This window comes from Heterodontus francisci, chromosome 7 (assembly GCF_036365525.1).
Source record: "Heterodontus francisci isolate sHetFra1 chromosome 7, sHetFra1.hap1, whole genome shotgun sequence".
Classification (NCBI taxonomy): domain Eukaryota; kingdom Metazoa; phylum Chordata; class Chondrichthyes; order Heterodontiformes; family Heterodontidae; genus Heterodontus; species Heterodontus francisci.
Window position 1 is genome coordinate 135,570,987 of NC_090377.1, and position 20,548 is coordinate 135,591,534.

Below are 20,548 nucleotides of genomic sequence, written 5' to 3' on the forward strand. Positions count from 1 at the left end.
AAGCAAAAACAAGGTTTGTCACTAAATCAGTGTTCATTATAGTGACAAGAAAGTAAGTCATTAAATTAGTCTTCTCATTTAAAGCTTGTTCACAAAAATGCACATTTGTTATTGTTTTTATTATTAAGATAATAAGATAAATTTTTAATGCCTTTATCGTTCAAAATTTGCTTACCGGCCCCCTGTGCCGAGCAAAAATCAGAATGCGGCTGCGTAAAAAGATTATTCCTCATATTCTCCCTGCATCTCTTGCCCAAAATCGTCAATCTGTATCCATTAGTCCTTGTACCAATAGTTAATGGTAGCAATTTTCCGAGACTAACTTATTTAAGCCTGTCATAATCTTGTACACCTCTATCAAATCTCCCCTCAATCTCCTTTGCTCCAGGGAGAACAAACCCAACTTTTCCAACCTAACCTTGTAACGAAAATCCCCCAACTTTATAAAGGTTCAGCATAACCATCCTGCTTTTGTACTCTGTGCCACTGTTTATGAAGCCTAAGATCCCATGTACTTTACTGACTGCTTTCTCAATATGTCCTGCCACCTTCAAATGCACATGCACCCCCAGGGCCCTTTGTTCCTGCACATTTAAACTGTGTCATTAAGTATATATTGCATCACCCTATTCATTCTGCCAAAATATATCACCTCACACTTGTCTGTATTAAATTACATCTGCCACTCGTGTGCCCAATCTGCTAGCCTATCTATGCCCTGTTGCAAGTGGATCTCATCACCCTCACTGTTGCCATTCCTCCACGTATGGCACATGGGCAACTTTTGAAATTCTGCTTAGTAGTCCAACATCCAAGTCACTTATATATAGCAATACAAACAGTGGTCCTATTGTCTCCCACCCTCCCATCTGAACATCACCGTCTACAACCCTCCAGTCTGCACACCACCATCTGCCACCCTCCAGCCTCCACACCACCGTCTACCACCTTCCAGTTCTCACACCACCGTCTGCCACCCTCCAGTCCGCACACCACCATCTGCCACCCTCCAGCCTCCACACCAACGTCAACCACCCTCCAGTTCTCACACCAACGTCTACCACCCTCCAGCCTCCACACCACCGTCTACCACCCTCCAGTTCTCACACCACCGTCTACCACCCTCCAGTCCGCACACCACCGTCTACCACCCTCCAGTCCGCACACCACCGTCTACCACCCTCCAGTCCGCACACCACCGTCTGCCACCCTCCAGCCTCCACACCACCGTCTACCACCCTCCAGTTCTCACACCACCGTCTACCACCCTCCAGTCCGCACACCACCGTCTACCACCCTCCAGTCCACACACCACCGTCTACCACCCTCCAGTCCGCACACCAACGTCAACCACCCTCCAGTTCTCACACCAACGTCAACCACCCTCCAGTTCACACCACCGTCTACCACCCTCCAGTCCGCACACCACCGTCTACCACCTTCCAGTTCTCACACCACCGTCTACCACCCTCCAGTCCGCACACCACCGTCTACCACCCTCCAGTCCGCACACCACCGTCTACCACCCTCCAGTCCGCACACCACCGTCTACCACCCTCCAGTCCGCACACCACCGTCTACCACCCTCCAGTTCTCACACCAACGTCAACCACCCTCCAGTTCTCACACCAACGTCAACCACCCTCCAGTTCACACCACAGTCTACCACCCTCCAGTTCACACCACAGTCTACCACCCTCCAGTCCGCACACCACCGTCTACCACCCTCCAGTTCTCACACCACCGTCTACCACCCTTCACTTCTCACACCACAGACTACCAACCTCCAGTCCTCACACCACCCTCTACCAACCTCCAGTCCTCACACCACCCTCTACCAACCTCCAGTCTGCACACCACCGTCTACCACCCTCCCGTCTGAACACCACCGTCTACCACCCTCCCGTCTGAACACCACCATCTACCACCCTCCCATCTGACCATCACCATCTATCACCCTCCCGTCTAAACACCACAGTCTACCACCCTCCAGTCCGCACACCACCGTCTACCACCCTCCAGTCCGCACACCACCGTCTACCACCCTCCGGTCTGAACACCACCATCTATCATCCTCCAGCCTGAACATCACCGTCTATCATCCTCCAGTCTGAACACCACTTTCTACTAGCATGTGGGGCCTTTTTTAATCCAATCCTTGATCAGGTCAAGTAGGTCATGGGGGATGTCAGCACGTGGCCGGGCGAGCTCAGCCTAATCGACTTCACCTGCTTCAGCCTCCAGGATGCCTGAACTGATGATGAGTGACTGGGTTATGCCAGGTGGATGCTCCATCCCTCTCTTGGGCAGGGGCCCTCTCACATCTCTGTAAGATACAGGTTGGACAGAGGATCTGTCTCACCCTCCTGCAGGATGGATGACTGCCGCTGACAGTGCATGATGGTGTGACAGGGGAGCAGGATCCGTGAGGGGCACTAATTCCTTGTCAACGGAGGGATGTCCGTTCACCAGGCTCTCCCCACTTCCGAGGAGTGGTGCACTCTTGTTCTTTTCCAGGGAGGTAGAACGCCATGTCTGTCAAGGCTTCTGGCTCCACTGCCTCCCTCACACCCGCACTCAAGCTCGACTGTAGGATGTGAAAGATCCACCAAAAAGAGTACGGGGACACATGCAGGCACAGGATCACTCACGCAATCCAGGGGGCTTGCCTCAAGGTGCTTAGCTTTTCTCTGTGCCTTCCTTCCACGTGGACGTTATCCCCCACCACCCACAAATGTTGATGGCCGCAGTTGGCCACCGATTGCTGACTGCATGCCCAAGGAATGGGACTGGGGTTGCCATGCCAACCTCGGCCGCCTGGGTTGTTTTGGTGGCCCAGGAGGAGGGGCAGCTTTTTCGTATCTGCCCCACTTCCTTACAGGCATGGCACTGCACACCATCCAGCATCCAAAGACACAGTAGGTTGCCCCCAGTGCTGTATCAAGAACATGCCCTCTGAGATGGCACAGGAGGAGGAAACAAAGACTTGGCGCTGGAAGACAACAATGACATACCAGAGGCTGGTCTGTCTGAAACCAAGTGGGATCGACACTATCCCTGACCTCACCTCCCCCAGTTGAGGAAGAGCAGCCACCTGAGATAAAGGGCGGGACGTTTGAGGTGACGATCCGCTGCACGGTGGCAGTAAAGTCCTGACCACCATGAGCCCCCTCTCGAGGGCCAGGTGCACCACCCACTGAGTCTTCAGAAAGAGGACAGCCTTCCCATACATTTTCGAGGTGACTACGATGGCTGAAGGGCTGACAATCCCAGCCATGGCTTTGACGCACACCTTGACTATCATATTGAGGTGAGTGTAGCTCTTTACCCCATGCTTTTTAGCAATAAGAATGGTGATGGGACTGCAGGAGCAGTGGGAGCAGCAGAGGCAGCCACTCCCATGCAGCTCCTTACAGACCCCGGCATCAGCAAAGATGGAGTTGACATTGAAGTTTTGTGAGCTATATCCACCCAAAGTCTCACCCTGATGTTCCTGATGACAGTCTTCATCTGCATAGAAGGGCATTGGAAAAGAAAAATCATTACTCCCTTAAATTGGTATCGAAGAGTGTCTACCTCCCTTCTGTGCAGTTCTGAAATATAACAATAATTAGTGAGGAGACCGAAGGTTGCGTCAGCTCCGTCTCAAAGAGGGAAAGGGACAGAGAAAGAAAAAAGATGGAAAGAAGAAGGTTACAGGATAGGGTCACCATTTAAAGTCAGGCTTGGTGGATGGATGGGTGCACCTTCTGGAGATTACTAAGTCTCTGGGAGTGATCTTCCTGGTAGTGGGGAGGAGATGTCTTCACCTGGGGCAGCCAAATCTGCACAGGCACAGTCCTCCACCAGGTCCTATTGATAGGATTGAAGAAAACCTCACCCGGGCAGCTCCAGCTGGCCCAGGCCACGCAATGGAGAAGCACTGGGATGGGGTTGCATGTGCAGCCTGGACAATTGTCAGGAGCACACACGTGCACTCACCCCTCTCACGATCTTCCAGTATTTGCCTTGTAGCCTCCGCACGCCCCCCCCTCCCCCACCCCACCTACATGTAAAAGTTTTTAATCGAAAAAGTGCACCAAGTACACACCGCTTGCTGTGAAAGTTGGTCTCTCGCCCTCTCCCTCCTCCGAAACAGATGATGGTAATTCTAGTTGTTCTCTCTTCCTCTTGCCCCCTCCCGATATGGGGAGTCAGCAGCAAAACAACTTGAAAAGCTCCCTCCTTCTAGGGTTATTCACTCTCGCTCTCTCTCCTCCAGGCCACAGGAACAGCAGGATCAGCAGCAACACCTCTCCTCATTATCCAGCAATGACTGTTCACTTCCAGGAAGCTAATCTTTACACACTTTTATAAGTTTTTATTTACAGAGATACACATGACAAAGATGCACCTCCTAACCCAAGCACCAGTTTCATTCTTTTAACACAAGTGAATCCTCGGTTAAAGCCCACCACCTGCATACAATTAAATGCACAACTGATATACAATTAACACCCTGGGCTAATTTCTTATTCATTCCCTAACCTTACCCCAAATCCCTACTGCTTCAAGCTTAACCAGTAACCTTTTGTGTGATGCATAGTTAAATACTTTTAGAAGTCAACATTCCAGACATCAATTCCTCAAAAAAATTCAAGGCATGATTTTCTCCTTTAGTATTCATGTTGGCTGCTGCTCGTTAGGTTACGATACAGGTTTACTCCTGATAAGCAGCCCCATTATTTTACCTGGATTTGTACCAGAAGGTTTGGATTAAAGCCCTACTCAAGGACTTGTTCAAATACTACCGACTGACACTTGATTCTGTGGTTGCCTGGGTCTGTTTAGTCATCCTTTTTGAGTCACTCATAAATGGCTACCTTGTGTCCTTCAGTACTCTGGGGTAAATAGCATCACAACCCTGGGGATTTATTTATTTTGTGTCCACTTAGCCCGACTAGGACCTGATCCACAATTTCAAAGTTCAAAATTTTATTTGGGCTAACTCTATTTAGGGAAGGTATGTTTCTTATAGTGAATGAACCCTTGAAGGAAGAAACTACTCTGTATATTAACAATCTTGAGCTCATTCCTGGTTGCAGCCCTGTTAGCAACTTTTTTAGATTTTCATCTCTTCTCTGCTCTTTTACCGTTACAAGACAGCAGGAATTTCTTACTGTTATTCTTTGTGTGCATCCAAGCTTTTTCCCCTGGTCTCTCCTTGCCTCCCTGACCACCCTTTTAACATGCATATAGCATGTCCCTACATACAGCCATGTGGACCCTTGACCTCCATAATCCTTTCAATCCTTATGACAAGAGCAGCAGCGGGAAATAATCTTGAACAATGGTTGTACCATTTCTTTTATAGATTAAAGATTTTAATTCATGCCATGATGTTGAAAATCCCCAAATATTACACCAATAGTGCTTTTAAATGTCAGGAAGTTTCATTAGTCCAATAATATTGGTAGGCAATTTAATGCTGCATTGGTCCCAGTGTGGCAGCAGATCAGGAACACAAGAACAAGAAGTAGGAGAAGTATGGCCCATCGAGCCTGCTTCACCATTCAATATGATCACGGCTGATCTTGGGCTTCAATTCCACTTTCCTGCCGGCTCCCCACATTCCCTTCATTTCCTGCGAGACCAAAGATCTATCTGTCCCAGCCTTAAATGTATTCAATGATGGAGCATCCACAACCCTGTGGGGTAGAGAATTCCAAAGATTCACAACTCTTTGAGTGTAGGAAGAGGCCCTATGGCACTATCATGACAATTCTCTGATATGGAATCCCTTTAAGCACAGCTCCTCTGTGAGAGTGTAGGATGAGTGAATTTGCTCTTCTATTACAAAATCCATTATTTTAGCAATTTTAAACAAAGTTTAACAGAAACTACTTCTGCTTAGCATGTCATCTGGCCTGGGATTTCACCTATGTTTTATTTTACATTACTTGTAATGTAAGTATTATACTTTAGAGTCAAACTTCTTTTCTTGCTGTGTATTCACTCGACTGCACTGCATCCCAGCTTTGATGGCAGTGTGATAAATTAACTGAGGTGGTGCTGCTGCCTTCAGGTGGCCATCTGCTATTGAAACCCTCATCTCCATGCCTTTTCTACCTTGGACTTGACTTCTCGAATGTATTCCTGGTCGGTCTCCCAATTACCACTTCAGCTTATTTAAAACTCTTTTGCCCATATTATAACTCACTCCAAGTCCCGTACACCTATCATCCCTATGCTTGCAGACCTACAGTAACCCCAGGTTCTGCAACGCCTTGGTTTTAAAATTCTCATCCTTGTATTCAAATGCCTCCATGGTCTCACCTCACCCTGCCCTATCTCTGTAACCTCCTCCAGCCCTGCAACCCAACAAGCTCCACCAATTTTGGCCTCTTGCTCATCCCTAATTTTCATCATTCCACCATCGGCAGTCATGCCTTTAGCTGCTTAGGCCCCAAGCTCTGGAATTCCTGCTATAAACCTCTCGCCTCTCTTTCCTCCTTTGAGACGCTCCTTGAAACCTACCTCTTTGGCCAAGCTTTTGGTCAACTGTCCTAATCTCACGTGTCTCAGTATCAAGTTTTGTCCCGGATGTTTTACTACGTTAAATATGCTACATAAATGCAAGTTGCTGTTGTATTGGTTAAAGAGCCACCAAAAAAAGCACCTCAAGGGACGACCATGGCTTTTGGTTACCAGTAGGCCATCAAACCATCTGTACAAGCTGTGAAACAATTCTGTCTTTGTAGTACTGTTCATATCTTTCAAAGAACAAAGAACAAAGAAAATTACAGCACAGGAACAGGCCCTTCGGCCCTCCAAGCCTGCGCCGATCCAGATCCTCTATCTAAACATGTCGCCTATTTTCTAAGGGTCTGTATCTCTTTACTTCCTGCCCATTCATGTATCTGTCTAGATACATCTTAAAAGACGCTATCGTGCCCGCATCTACCACCTCTGCTGGCAAAGCGTTCCATGCACCCACCACCCTCTGCGTAAAGACATTTCCACGCATATCCCCCCTAAACTTTTCCCCTTTCACTTTGAACTCGTGTCCCCTTGTAATTGAATCCCCCACTCTGGGAAAAAGCTTCTTGCTATCCACTCTGTCTATACCTCTCATGATTTTGTACACCTCAATCAGGTCCCCCCTCAACCTCCGTCTTTCTAATGAAAATAATCCTAATCTACTCAACCTCTCTTCATAGCTAGCGCCCTCCATACCAGGCAACATCCTGGTGAATCTCCTCTGCACCCTCTCCAAAGCATCCACATCCTTTTGGTAATGTGGCGACCAGAACTGCACGCAGTATTCCAAATGTGGCCGAACCAAAGTCCTATACAACTGTAACATGACCTGCCAACTCTTGTACTCAATACCCCGTCCGATGAAGGAAAGCATGCCGTATGCCTTCTTGACCACTCTATTGACCTGCGTTGTCACCTTCAGGGAACAATGGACCTGAACACCCAAATCTCTCTGTACATCAATTTTCCCCAGGACTTTTCCATTTACTGTGTAGTTCACTCTTGAATTGGATCTTCCAAAATGCATCACCTCGCATTTGCCCTGATTGAACTCCATCTGCCATTTTTCTGCCCAACTCTCCAGTCTATCTACATTCTGCTGTATTCTCTGACAGTCTCCTTCAGTATCTGCTACTCCACCAATCTTAGTGTCGTCTGCAAACTTGCTAATCAGACCACCTATACTTTCCTCCAAATCATTTATGTATATCACAAACAACAGTGGTCCCAGCACGGATCCCTGTGGAACACCACTGGTCACACGTCTCCATTTTGAGAAACTCCCTTCCACTGCTACTCTCTGTCTCCTGTTGCCCAGCCAGTTCTTTATCCATCTAGCTAGTACACCTTGGACCCCATGCGCCTTCACTTTCTCCATCAGCCTACCATGGGGAACCTTATCAAACGCCTTACTGAAGTCCATGTATATGACATCTACAGCCCTTCCCTCATCAATCACTTTGTCACTTCCTCAAAGAATTCTATTAAGTTGGTAAGACATGACCTTCCCTGCACAAAACCATGTTGCCTATCACTGATAAGCCCATTTTCTTCCAGATGGGAATAGATCCTATCCCTCAGTATCTTCTCCAGCAGCTTCCCTACCACTGACGTCAGGCTCACCGGTCTATAATTACCTGGATTATCCCTGCTACCCTTCTTAAACAAGGGGACAACATTAGCAATTCTCCAGTCCTCCGGGACCTCACCCGTGTTTAAGGATGTTGCAAAGATATCTGTTAAGGCCCCAACTATTTCCTCTCTCGCTTCCCACAGTAACCTGGGATAGATTCCATCCGGACCTGGGGACTTGTCCACCTTAATGCCTTTTAGAATACCCAACACTTCCTCCCTCCTTATGCCGACTTGACCTAGAGTAATCAAACATCTATCCCTAACCTCAACATCCGTCATGTCCCTCTCCTCGGTGAATACCGATGCAAAGTACTCGTTTAGAATCTCACCCATTTTCTCTGACTCCACGCATAACTTTCCTCCTTTGTCCTTGAGTGGGCCAATCCTTTCTCTAGTTACTCTCTTGCTCCTTATATATGAATAAAAGGCTTTGGGATTTTCCTTAACCCTGTTTGCTAAAGATATTTCATGACCCCTTTTAGCCCTCTTAATTCCTCGTTTCAGATTGTGCCTACAATCCCGATATTCTTTCAAAGCTTCGTCTTTCTGCAGCCGCCTAGACCTTATGTATGCTTCCTTTTTCCTCTTAGCTAGTCTCACAATTTCACCTGTCATCCATGGTTCCCTAATCTTGCCATTTCTACCCCTCATTTTCACAGGAACATGTCTCTCCTGCACGCTAATCAACCTCTCTTTAAAAGCCTCCCACATATCAAATGTGGATTTACCTTCAAACAGCTGCTCCCAATCTACATTCCCCAGCTCCTGCCGAATTTTGGTATAGTTGGCCTTCCCCCAATTTAGCACTCTTCCTTTAGGACCACTCTCGTCTTTGTCCATGAGTATTCTAAAACTTACGGAATTGTGATCACTATTCCCAAAGTAGTCCCCTACTGAAACGTCAACCACCTGGCCCGGCTCATTTCAAGTGACTGGGAAGATGCAGCAGTCAGAGCAAATGCATGTTATTTTGTGAGTTAGATTTTTAAAAACTGAAAGTTAAAAAGATTTTATCAGCTCTTTTTCTGTTGTAGAATCTGCCAGATAATATAAATAGCAGCTGGTGGGAGGATGTTTGTACAGTACCAAAACCCTGAGGCTATACAGCAGAACTACTTTTTGAAGCAACATTTTAAGCACCATTATTTAGATAATTGCACAATATCTGTTTCCACTCTCCACTCATTGCTGATCAACAAGTTTTAGTCCTCGATGAGCTAAACCCAGTTGCAAAGCCCAGGTATTTTTTTAAGCTAATCAAGAGGCACAACATTGTAGAATGATCTGGCTGGTCAGACATTTTTAAGTCACCCAGTGAACTAACCACAAATGACTGGAGGCTATATAAATCTCAAAGGGTTAAAAAAAAAACAGATGATTACAGAGAATTAGGATTAAAGCACTTCAATCTTGCTCTGATTGGTTTTTGAATATTTCATCTTTAAACAGTAAATACTGATAAAATCATTGGGATTATTTTTCAACTTCCAGTTCTAATTACTGGCCATATCCAAACCTTTAACCTGGCTTCTCTCTCCACAAATATTGGGCTTAATTTTTGGCTCCCCCACCACAAAGACAGGAACAGAGGCGGGCGGTGGGGGCTGTAAATACCAGCACCAGCCGGCGTGTCAGTTTCAGGAGACTGTTCCCAGCACCAGCAGTGTTAACCAGGGTGGTGCTGGGTGTTTGTGGGGGGAGGTGGAGGGGGTGGGGGTGGGGGGGTGGGGGGGGGGGGGTTGTGGTGGCAGGGATCTGGCTCTTCTCCCCACTGAGGGCAATTAATTATTTAAAAACCTCATTAACAGCATGTTGGAGGGGAAGGGTGGAATTTTAAAGAGGGCGCGTGGATTTCAGGAGGTGCCTGTTGCAGATCTGCTGAAGGGAAGTGGATACAGAATGGGTTACAGAGCAGGGGCAAGGCTGCCAAGGACAACTGGGCAGCCACCTGTCCAAATGGAAGGCCGCAGCAGGCAACAGGGGCACAACTGTCAGATTTTCACCCAGTGGCGATGAGGGGGCAACACCCTCCACAGGAAGGGTAGAACCCCTTGCAGCAGGAGGACATGGGAGAGGAAAGAAGGGCAGGATGGCAACAGAGGCCATACTCACAACACAGGATTTACCGCCGAGGATGAAGCTACCCGAAGATGACTAAGATCCAGTGCCGCAGGAGACTGCAATTCTCCAAGCAGATCATCACAGACATCTGTGACCTTGTCGCCAAAGACCTCGTACCTCACAGCAGTGGTCACCATGCCCTGCCAGTAGCCTTCAATGTCACGATGCCCTTGAACCTCTTTCTTTCCGCCTCCTTCCAAGGATCAGCTGTGGACCTTAGTGGCATCTCACTAGCGGCTGCACACCACTGCATCTCACAGGTCACTGATGCCCTCTTTGCCAGAGATGGACAGTATATTCATTTCAGTACAGATGAGCCTTGCAGGGACAGAGGGTATTGGATTTCGCCGCTCCTGCTGGGTGCAGGGCATCATCAATTGCACCCATGTGGCCATCAAGGCATCCAGCAGCTGCCCATGCAGATTCATCATGAGGAAGGGCTTCCACTCCCTCAACGTTCAACTGGTGTGCGACCACAACAAGAGCTTGCTTCAAGTGTGCCTTCACTTTCCTGGCAGCTGTCATGATTCCTTCACCCTCTGGCACTCCAGGCTGTCTCAGATTTTCACTCCAACCCCAAAGTGGATGGATCCGAGGTAACAAGTGATATCCCTTGAAGACATGTCTACTCACCCCTCTATGGGAGCTCCAGACAGAGGCACAAAGGCAATACAATCAATGCACCTGGGCTTCTGAAGATGTGATTCCAGTGCCTGGATCAATCAGGTGGCACCCTCCAATACCCTCCTGCAAGGGTCTCGGTCATTATGATGGTCTGCTGTGCTCTCCATAACACGGCCCTCCAGAGAAGTGTGGACCTTGAGGACAGTGATGCGCTGGAAGGGGACAGCTCATCAGGGCAGGGGCAGGAGCAGGTGAGAGGATGAGGCAGAGGGAGATGACACTGTACAGAGAGGTGCCTCTACTGCATGACGGGTGGCCTCTTCCTGCCACGCTCCGGGAACAGGACCTTTCTCTTCTCCCTCACAGCCTCCAGCATTATATCCAGGTCAGCATCAATGAAACCTCCAGATCCTCTCTGACATCTTCATTCTGGTACTGTGGTAGGCTTTCGCACAATCAGCAGATTTCTCCCTTAAGACAACCAACAGCCTCAGCGATGGCTGGTGTGGAGAGTTTAAATCAGCTCCACATTTCATCTGACCCACCTCTGTTTCTGTCCCTACTGGATCTTCTCTCTTTCTTTCTTTGGTCTCCTTGTCTCGAGAGACAATGGGTAAGCGCCTAGAGGTGGTCAGTGGTTTGTGAAGCAGCACCTGGAGTGGCTATAAAGGCCAATTCTAGAGTGACAGACTCTTCCACAGGCGCTGCAGATAAAATTGGTTGTCGGGGCTGTTACACAGTTGGTTCTCTCCTTGCGCTTCTGTCTTTTTTCCTGCCAACTGCTAAGTCTCTTTGACGCGCCACTCTTTAGCCCTGTCTTTATGGCTGCCCGCCAGCTCTGGCGAACGCTGGCAACTGACTCCCACGACTTGTGGTCAATGTCACAGGACTTCATGGCGCGTTTGAAGATGTCTTTAAAGCAGAGACATGGACGGCCGGTGGGTCTGATACCAGTGACAAACTCGCTGTACAATGCGTCCTTGGGGATCCTGCCATCTTCCATGCGGATTACATGGCCAAGCCATCTCAAGCGCCGCTGGCTCAGTAAGGCGTATATGCTGGGGATGTTGGCCGCCACGAGGACTTCGGCATTGGAGATACGGTCCTGCCACCTGATGCCAAGGATTCTCCAGAGGCAGCGAAGATGGAATGAATTGAGACGTCGCTCTTGGCTGACGTACGTTGTCCAGGCCTCGCTGCCGTAGAGCAAGGTACTGAGGACACAGGCTTGATACACTCGGACTTTTGAGTTCCGTGTCAGTGCGCCATTTTCCCACACTCTCTTGGTCAGTCGCCTTTCCCATGTGCTTGTTGATTTCTGCATCGAGAGACAGGTTACTGGTGATAGTTGAGCCTAGGTAGGTAAACTCTTAAACCACTTCCAGAGCGTGATCGGAGCATTTCTGACGTCCTGTCCCATGACATTTGTTTTCTTGAGGCTGATGGTTAGGCTAAATTCGTTGCAGACAGCCGCAATCCTGTCGATGAGTCTTTGCAGACAGTCTTCTGTGTGGGATGTTAATGCAGCAGGACCTTCTGTACTTTGGTGTTCGCTCTAAGACGGGCAAGGTTGAACAACCTGCCATCTGATCTTGTGTGGAGGAAAATTCCTTCTTCTGAAGACTTGGATGCATGTGAGAGCAGCAATGAGAAGAAGATCCCAAACAGTGTAGGTGCAAGAACACAGCCCTGTTTCACGCCACTCAGGATAGGAAAGGGTTAGGGATGATGAGGCACCGCTATGCTGAATTGCGCCTTTTATATTGTCATGGAATGAGGTGATGATACTTAGTAGCTTTGGTGGACAACCGATCTTTGCTAGTAGTCTGAAGAGACCACGTCTGCTGACGAGGTCAAAGGCTTTGGTGACATCTATGAAAGCAACGTAGAGGGGCATCTGTTGTTTGTGGCATTTCTCCTGTAGCTGGCGAAGGGAGAACAGCATGTCAATGGTGGATCTCTCTGCCCAGAAGCCACACTCTGCCTCACGACAGACATGCTCAGCCAGCTTCTGAAGTCTGTTTAAAACAACTCGGGCGAAGGCTTTCCCCGCTATGCTGAGCAGGGACATTCCACGATAGTTGTTGCATTCAGCGCGGTCACCCTTGTTCTTATAGAGGGTGATGACATTGGCATCGCGCATGTCCTGTGGTACTGCTCCCTCATCTCAGCACAGGCAAAGCAGTTCATGGAGTGCTGAGAGTATAGCAGGCTTGGCACTCTTGATTATTTCAGGGGTAATGCCATCCTTCCCAGGAGCTTTTCCACTGGCTAGAGAATCAATGGCATCACTGAGTTCCAATTTTGTTGGCTGTTCATCCAGCTCATCCATGACTGGCAGAGACTGGGCTGCATTGAGGGCAGTATCAGTGACAACATTTTCCCTGGGGTACAGTTCTAGGTAGTGCTCCACCTAGCAGTCCATTTGCTTGCGTTGGTCAGTGATCGTGTTCCCTGATTTAGACTTGGGGGGGAGGGGACGATCTTCCTGATGGTTGACCCAAAAACTCTCTTAATGCCATCACACGTTCCTCTGATGTTTCCGGTGTCGCCAACCAGCTGAATACGACTGCATAGGTGTTGCCAGTAGTCATTTTCACAGCGCCTGGCTGTTCTTTGTGCAGCGCTTCTGGCTACTTTCAGTGCTAAGGATGTTAACTTGCTGGGGGCTTTCTTGTAGTTCAACAGTGCAATGCGCTTAGCATTGACAGGTTCCAGCTCTTCAATGTGAGATTGAAATCCGTCTGCATTCTGCTTCTCACATTTGCCATAGGTGGTCATTGCTGAGTCATAGGTGGCATCTCTGATGTGGGCCCACTTGGTCTCTGCATCCCCAGTAGGAGTGTTTTGAAGGGCTTTTTCAAGTGAATTTAGAAACTTATGTAACAGCTGTGGATAAGAAATTCTGTTATTGTTGATGCGCGGGCGGCCCTTCTGCTTAGAGTGATGTAGCTTCTTTGGGTGGAGTCTAACTTTGCTGCCCACCAGGGAGTGGTCGGTGTCGCAGTCCGCACTGTGGAAGCTGCGTGATTTGGACACTGTTTATAGAGGCTCGCCTTGTGATGAGGTCCAGCTGGTGCCAACGACGTTATCTTGGGTGCCTCCATGAAACCTGGTGACAGGGTTTAGAATGAAAGAACGAGCTGGTGATGCAGAGGTTGTGATAGGTACACAACTCAAGCAGTCTCTGTCCATTCTCATTCATCCTTCCAATGCCATAGCACCCAAGGCAGGAGGGCCATGAGTCATGGTCGGCCCCAACCCTGGCATTAAAGTCCCCCAGCAGGAACAAATGTTCAGTATTAGGAATGCTACTAATGATATTATGGAGTTCCTCGTAGAACTGGTCTTTAACTTCAGGTGGGGAGCAGAGTGTTGGAGCATAGATGCTGAGTAGGTGTACTGGACCAGAGGCGGTGAGCAGTCGGATGGACAGTATGCGTTCCAAGCCATTTTAAGGTGGCTCTATCATGCTGAGCAAAGAGTTTTTGATGGTGAAGCCCACTCCATGCTGTCTTGGTTCTTCAGGATCCCTACCCTGCCAGAAGAAGGTGTAGTCTTGCTCTCTTAGATATCCACTCGCAGGGAAGCGTGTCTCCTGAAGTGCTGCAAAGTCCATATTGAGTCTACTGAGCTCGTTGTTGATGATGGCGGTCTTCCGAGAATCATTGATTTGTGTAAGGTCTTCCGACAGGCCAGGAAACACATCTCTATACTAATTAAGGGACTACCCAGGCAAAAATCTTAACTTTAATCAGTTTCCCACTGGAGGCGGGTTTCTGACTCGGAAACAAACCCTGCTCCTGTTTCCTGCCTCTGTGGCGAAAATTCCAGCATTTTCTCGCTTTATTACGCCACTGTTTTAAAGGAGTCGCAGATCCCAGTTATGAGTGAGGTGAATTAAAATATAGTAATAAAGTCAGATTATTCAACATCTAGCGTGTCTTACATTTGTGTAAATTCAACTTGATCACACCATTAGGTTCAGTAACCTTACAAAACAATATTTGCGCAAGGCCATCAGTACTCACTGCTTAAAACAAAAATACTTGAAGAATCACTTCCTTGATGACTTAGTTAATACAAAGGCAGTATGCCCAGCACAATTGAGTGTTCGAGGTGCCACATGCAGGCTCACGTCATGGACTACAAAGTAGAAAAATCAGACTGGTTCTCCACTCCTGATTATAGAGTAACTCTTGCTGAAAGTGCACATGTACAGATTTCAGATGAAAACAGGATTGAGCTTGGCTCCGAATGAAAATCTGGGTGAGGTGAAGGGCTGTCAACACCCTTGGGGCTGTACGTAACACGTTTAGGAAGGGGGCAGAGAGCAATTACGAGCGCTCCTGGTGGCAAAGCCCGAAATAAGATAGAGTCGCCTTTCAAAAGTAAAAAGACATGTTAATTTTACAACGTCGCAATTGAGCTTCACCCTCGAGGAAAATGGAAAAACTTGCATTTATATAATACTTTTCACAGCCATAGGACGTCTCAAAGCACTTTACAGCCAACCAAAGTACTTTTGAATTGTAGTCACTGTTGTAATGCAGGAAACGCAGCTGACAATTTGCACACAACAAGCGCCCATAAACAGCAATGTGATAATGAACAGATAATCTGTTTTTTATGATGTTCATTGAGGGATAAATATTGGCCAGGATACCAGGGATAACTCCCCTGCTCTTCAATATAGTGCCATGGGATCTTTTACATCCACTTGAGAGGAATGCAATCTTGGAATCTCTTCCCTTGAACTTCTATTCATTTAATGGATAGAATATACCAAAATTCTCAATGTGTGTTCCCAATCAAAATGTTTCTCAACGGGATAAAAGCAAAATACTGCGGATGCTGGAAATCTGAAATAAAAACAGAAGTGCTGGAAATACTGTCTGTGACCTTTCCAAATGTTAACTCTGCTTCTCTCTCCACAGATGCTGCCAGACCTGCTGAGTATTTCCCAGCACTTTGTTTTTATTTTTGTTTCTCATTGGGATCGGCCACTCTTTTCAGCCTATAAGTGCACAATGTAACTTTTCCCCATTCATGTGTTTACTGCATGCGTGTGCTTGCCACGCCTAATGATTCCTTCCACAGATGGCCTATGCAAATGAAGTAAGGAGCGCTGTTGGTGTATTGATTAATTTTTAATGATGGTGTGGGATTCCTCCTAACATTAAAAGCTCCTAGGCCCTCTAAACAGAACAGCTAGGAACTTTTAAAGATTCGCTTTGCAGCAAAACTGTTGCTATCCTACACTCAGCCTGAAGCTTAAGTTGTGCAAAAGGAGACCACTTCTGGGGGGTGATCTCACTCCTCTTAGCTTCAGCATACTTGGGGATCACTTTGGTCATTAGAACCATAGAAGGTTCACTGTGTCTGTGCAGACTCTCGTTAGAGAAATCTGGATAAATCTCACTGCCCACCAGGTTACATTGCCACTTTTTGCACTGTTACACAGGCATTGACGTGAATTCCATAGTACAAAAACACAAATATTAATGTGGAGACCACAGGAATAAACTTGTGCACAGACTCTCAAGTGTTGCCCAATAATTTGCAGAGACACTAAAATTAGTACCTATGATTTTAAAATAATTAGGTACAGATATTTGCAAACATTTCTGTATTCTAAAACACTTGCACATGCTATGCTGTATATAATGTACTTACTGTTCCTCCCAAACGATAGCAGCAGAAAGTATATCACCACCGATCCCGCCGTGTTCCTCAGGTGTATTGACTCCCAAAAGACCCTGCTGTCCAGCCTTTTCCCAGATCTCTCTGCTCACTTGGCCATCTTTCTCCCATCTGGAACAATAACAATTATCATGTACTGAGGCGTCAGATTCCAAGTGGCAGTGCCAAACATACAGGGTGTATTTACAGCATTTTGTTTGGTGCAACTAGATTGTTGTGCTTTCATTCTCAGAGCAATGACATCTCCACTATTAGTTTTATGGCAGTTCACATGAAACAATGTGTTTCCTGCTCAGAGTCACATTTCACCACTTTGATCTTAATGTTGATACCAGAAATCTAGTTATCCCAATTTACCTAAACTATTAATGATTTCAAAAGGAAATTAAGCACTTGAGGGAAATAAACTTGCAGGGCTATGGGGATAGAGCAGGAGAATGGGACTGACAGGACTGCTCTACAGAGAGCCAGCATGGACCCAATGGGCCAAATGGCCTCCTTCTGTGCATTATGACTCTATGACTTCTGACGCCATTTTCACACTTCCGAAGTGGTTTAACAGCCACATAACTGATATAGGTAACACGTGGCAATATTAATCCAACTCCAAACACTACAATTCCGAGCTACAAGGCGTCAGCTGCACTCAAGAAAAACTAGATCCAAGGTCTTTATCCAAACTTAGACATGAAAATGCTCTTTTCAGATCAAGGCTAGGCACCATAACATCATTACCGATGTGGGTTATACCATTCCCCAAACCACAGATGATATCAGAAAAAAAAAATCACAAAAAGGTACAAAATAAGCCAACACTAAAATGTTTTTTAAGAAGGCTTAAAAGGAGTAGATTGTGATATGGTATACATATGGTTCATTATTATCCATTAGGAAAAGGAACCAGCCACCTTTACACAGTCTGGTGTACACATGACTCCAGTCTTTCACTATATGGTGGACTCTGAACTAGTCTAGCAAGCCGCCCAGTTGAACAATCACCGTGTTTCTCATAGGAACATAGGAGCCGGAGTAGGCCATGTAGGCTTGACATCATCCAAACCACACAGAACAAAGGTGAAATCAATGACAACTACACCACAAACAGTGAAGGCCCCCATATAAGGGCAAACACAACTGCAGCTGCAATTAACTCATCTGTCCAGAAATAAGCATCAAAGGCTTCCTGGAAATGGAGAGGGGCATGACGTCTAATCTCACTGTCATTCACAAAAATGGTATGAGTCAATATTGCATATGCAAGATGTTGCAGATGGCAAGAGCAGCACGTTGCTCTTTTTTTATGCTAAACCAGCATTCATTGCCCATCCCTAATTTCCCTCGGGAAGGTGGTGGTGAGCTGCCTTCTTGAACCGCTACAGTCCATGTGGGGTAGGTACACCTACAGTGCTGTTAGGAAGGGAGTTCCAGGATTTTGACCCAGCGACAGTGAAGGAATGGCGATATAGTTCCAAGTCAGGATGGTGTGTGACTTGGAGGGGATCTTGCAGGTGATGGTGTTCCCATGCATTTGCTGCCCTTGTCCTTCTAGTTGGTAGAGGTCGCAGGTTTGGAAGGTGCTGTTTAAGGAGCCTTGGTGCATTTCTGCATTGCATCTTGTAGATGGTACACACTGCTGCCACTGTGCGTCGGTGCTGAAGGGAGTGAATGTTTGTGGATGGGGTGCTAATCAAGCGGGCTGCTTTGTCCTGGATGGTGTCGAGCTTCTTGAGCGTTGTTGGGGCTGCACCCATCCAGGCAAACGGGGAATATTCCATCACACTCCTGACTTGTAGATGGTGAACAGGCTTTGGGGAGTCAGGAGCTGAGTTACTTGCTGCAGGATTCCTAGCCTCTGACCTGCTCTTGTAGCCAGGTATTTATATGGCTAATCCAGTTCAGTTTCTGGTCAATGGTAGCCCCTAGGATGCTGATAGTGGGGGATTCAGCGATGCCATTGAATGTCAAAGGGAGATGGTTAGATTCTCTCTTGTTGGAGATGGTCATTGCCTGGCACTTGTGTGGCACGAATGTTACTTATCACTTATCAGCCCAAGCCTAAATATTGTCCAAGTCTTGCTGCATTTCTACACAGACTGCTTCAGTATCTGAGGGGTCGCGAATGGTGCTGAACATTGTGCAATCATCAGCGAACATCCCCACTTCTGACATTATGACTGAAGGAAGGTCATTGATGAAGCAGCTGAAGATGGTTGGGCCTAGGACACTACCCTGAGGAACTCCTGCAGTGATGTCCTGGAGCTCAGATGATTGACCTCCAACAATCACAACCATCTTCCTTTGCGTTAGGTATGACTCCAACCACTGGAGAGTTTTCCCTTTGACTCCAGTTTTGCTAGGGCTCCTTGATACCATATTCGGTCAAATGCTGCCTTGATGTCAAGGGCGGTCAGTCTCACCTCACCTCTTGAGTTCAGCTCTTTTGTCCATGTTTGAACCAAGGCTGTGATGAGGTCAGGAGCTGAGTGGCCCTGGCGGAACCCAAACTGAACGCCACTGTGCAGGTTATTGCTAAGCAAGTGCCGCTTGATGGCACTGTTGATGACACGTTCCATCACTTTACTGATGATTGAGAGTAGGCTGATGGGGCGGTAATTGGCCAGGTTGGACTTGTCCTGCCTTTTGTGTACAGGACATACCTGGGCAATTTTCCACTTTGCCGGGTAGATGTCAGTGTTGTAGCTGTACTGGAACAGCTTGGCTAGGGGCGCGGCAAGTTCTGGAGCACAGGTCTTCAGTACTATTGCCGGAATATTGTCAGGGCCCATAGTCTTTGCAGTATCCAGTGTATTCTTGGATACAAGAATTCAGCCTCAGCTCACAGATGCAAAGTCAAAAAAAATAAGGCCTGTTCCAGACAATTTGAATTACAATACTGGAACTAGAAAATGGTACAGTGGAGAGGCAGGTCTAAGAGTTTATTGGGCATGAGATCCTGCTAGCAGTAGCCCCACTCTCTCCACCAACCACACGCCCTCCCCCTCCCAACAAAGTGCATGTGGCAAGTAACACATCATTCAGGCTGCAAAGACATTCACACAGCACATACTGCAATAACATTCATGTGCGCTCCACAGTGTTATGGGCTCTATGACCAGTGTCTGGTCATAGATTTTTCACAAAGGACTCCCTTAACAAATTGCAAGAAGCTCTGAAGATTGATTTTGACATTAAAGTTCTGGATCATGGACTGAGGAAATTGCAGCAACTGCATCATCCCCTGTTCCCCTCGTGAGGATATGCCATTGGACAAGACAGTAGAAGACAAGACAGCTTTGACGTCTTGCTCTTAAGTTAGTGGCAGTCCTTTCCACTTTGGGTGCCAATTGCACTGTTTTTCCAAAGGCAAATTATAATTCAAGTTGCCGCTCAAACTTATTTGCATAAACACAAACTCAAAAGACGTCCACAAGCCAACGCAATCAGGCAGACTATTAGAACATAAATGCTTATTTATTTTTTTACTTGCATTAAGATACATCTTTTCATATATTTAGCAGTAGTAACATCATGCAGTTTTATTAATACATTTTAAAATTGGTTTGTCACAAAAAATAAGCATTTTAATAAGTGTCTACTCCACCACCTGAGTAACTTGACTTTAAATTACTGAAATAAATGCAAAATACTGCAGATGCTGGAAATCTGAAATAAAAACAAGAAATGCTGGAAATACTCAGCAGGTCTGGCAGCATCTGGGGAGAGATGCAAAGTTAACGTTTCAGGCCATCATCAGAACTGGCAAAGGTTAGAAATCTAATAGGTTTTAAGCAAATATAGTGGGGGTGGGACAAGAGATAACAAAATGCAAGGTCTTGATAGGACAGAGGGTCACAGAGAATAACTGACAAGGTGGTCATGGAGCAAAGGCGAACAGTACGTTAATGGTGTGTTGAAAGACAAAGCATTAGTGCAGAGAGGGTGTTAA

At 46.9% G+C, this 20,548-nt stretch overlaps 1 protein-coding gene across 1 annotated transcript in view; it reads right to left on the reverse strand.

Annotated features, from left to right (window-relative positions):
• Positions 1-20,548, reverse strand: part of acadl (acyl-CoA dehydrogenase long chain) — a gene marked incomplete at its 5' end in the record, with an annotated part of 159,340 nt that overhangs the window by 120,844 nt on the left and 17,948 nt on the right. The window contains one exon of the mRNA XM_068036310.1: positions 16,576-16,713. Coding sequence (XP_067892411.1) covers positions 16,576-16,713 — 138 coding nt within the window. The remainder of the gene's footprint in view (positions 1-16,575; positions 16,714-20,548) is intronic.